Source organism: Octopus bimaculoides, chromosome 11, assembly GCF_001194135.2.
Source record: "Octopus bimaculoides isolate UCB-OBI-ISO-001 chromosome 11, ASM119413v2, whole genome shotgun sequence".
Taxonomy (NCBI): Eukaryota; Metazoa; Mollusca; class Cephalopoda; order Octopoda; family Octopodidae; genus Octopus; species Octopus bimaculoides.
The window spans coordinates 43,159,425-43,160,938 of NC_068991.1; the positions used below are offsets into that span (position 1 = coordinate 43,159,425).

Below are 1,514 nucleotides of genomic sequence, written 5' to 3' on the forward strand. Positions count from 1 at the left end.
GATGATTGCACTGGTATGGTCATGTGGCGAGAATGGATGAGGATAGCTGTATGAAAAAGTGCCACACCCTAGCAGTTGAGGGAACCTGTGGAAGAGGTAGACCCAGGAAGACCTGACATGAGGTGGTGAAGCACGACCTTCGAACATTAGGCCTCACCAAGGCAATGACTTGTGACCAAGACCTTTGGAAATATGCAGTGCGTGAGAAGACCCAGCAAGCCAAGTGAGACCGTAATCCGAGGCCTCTGCCAGGGGTGTAGCCAGCCCACTTATGCGTACCTTTCCTTCATTGGACACTAAACTCTGTTTGAGAAGACCTGTTGAAGCAAATGAAATCAATCCAAATTCAACGACTGGCACCCATGCCAACCTTCCTTCATTGGACACTAAACTCGGCTTGCAAAGACTTGTTGGGGCAAGTGAAATCGAAATGGTGATTGAACCAAATTCGATGACTGGCACCTGTGCCAGTGGAGTGTTAACAGCACCATCCAAGCGTGATCATTACCAGAGCAGCTGTCTGGCTTCTGTGCCAGTAGCACGTAAATAGCACCATTTGAGTGTGATCATTACCAGCGTTGCCTTTCTGGCACTTGTGCCGGTGGCACGTGAAAAAACATTCAAGTGAGGTTGTTGCCAGTGCCGCTAGACTGGCTCCTGTGCAGGTGGCACATAAAAAACACCATTTTGAGTGTGGCCGTTGCCAGTACCGCCTGACTGGCCCTCGTGTCGATGGCACGTAAAAGCACCCACTACACTCTCGGAGTGGTTGGTGTTAGGAAGGGCATCCAGCTGTAGAAACTCTGTCAGATCAGATTGGAGCCTGGTGCATCCTTCTAGTTCGCCAGTCCTCAGTCAAATCATCAAACCCATGCTAGTATGGAAGGCAGACGTTAAATGATGATGATGATGATGATGATGATGATATATATATATATATATATAGTAATCCTCATGATTCACTTATCATGGTTTATTATTAAGTTCACATTGATTCCTCCATGGTGTTGTTTTGCATTTATAAAAAAATAAATATATACAAATTACAAAAATGAAAAAATATATATATACATGGCTCCGGGTTTAGTCCCACTTCAACTATAGCCTCAGGCTGACCAAAGCCTTGTGAGTGGATTTGAAAGAAGCTGAAAGAAGTCTGTCGTATATGTGTGTGTGCATGTTTGGGTGTCTGTATTTGACCCCACCCCACCATCGCTTGACAACCAATGCTGGTGTTTGTATGTCCCTGTAACTCAGTGGTTCGGCAAAACAGACCGATAGAATAAGTACTAGGCTTTTGCAGAATAAGTCCTGGGGAGGATTTGTTTGACTAAAGGCAGTGCTCCAGCATGGCCGCAATCAAATAACTGAAACAAATAAAAGAGCAAAAGAGTAAAAGAGTACAGTACTGTTTCTACTTCGCAGATTTTCATCTATCGTGGGTGGGGTTTGGAACGTAACAACCCCAATAGTCATGGGATTACTGTATACATACATACATACATACATATATA

The 1,514-nt window shown here is 44.6% G+C and overlaps 1 protein-coding gene across 2 annotated transcripts in view; it reads right to left on the reverse strand.

The window, feature by feature from the left end:
- The window catches only part of LOC106873167 (prolyl hydroxylase EGLN3), a 65,032-nt gene that overhangs the window by 15,093 nt on the left and 48,425 nt on the right, over positions 1 to 1,514 (reverse strand). Inside the window, exon 5 of one of the 2 annotated variants that reach the window (XM_052971761.1) lies at positions 943 to 1,367. The exons of the other annotated variant lie outside the window; for it this stretch is intronic. Within the exon in view, the coding sequence (XP_052827721.1) occupies positions 1,360 to 1,367 (8 nt within the window). The 3' untranslated portion in view covers positions 943 to 1,359. Of the gene's footprint in view, positions 1 to 942; positions 1,368 to 1,514 lie in introns of those variants that run through there. 2 annotated transcript variants of the gene reach the window in all.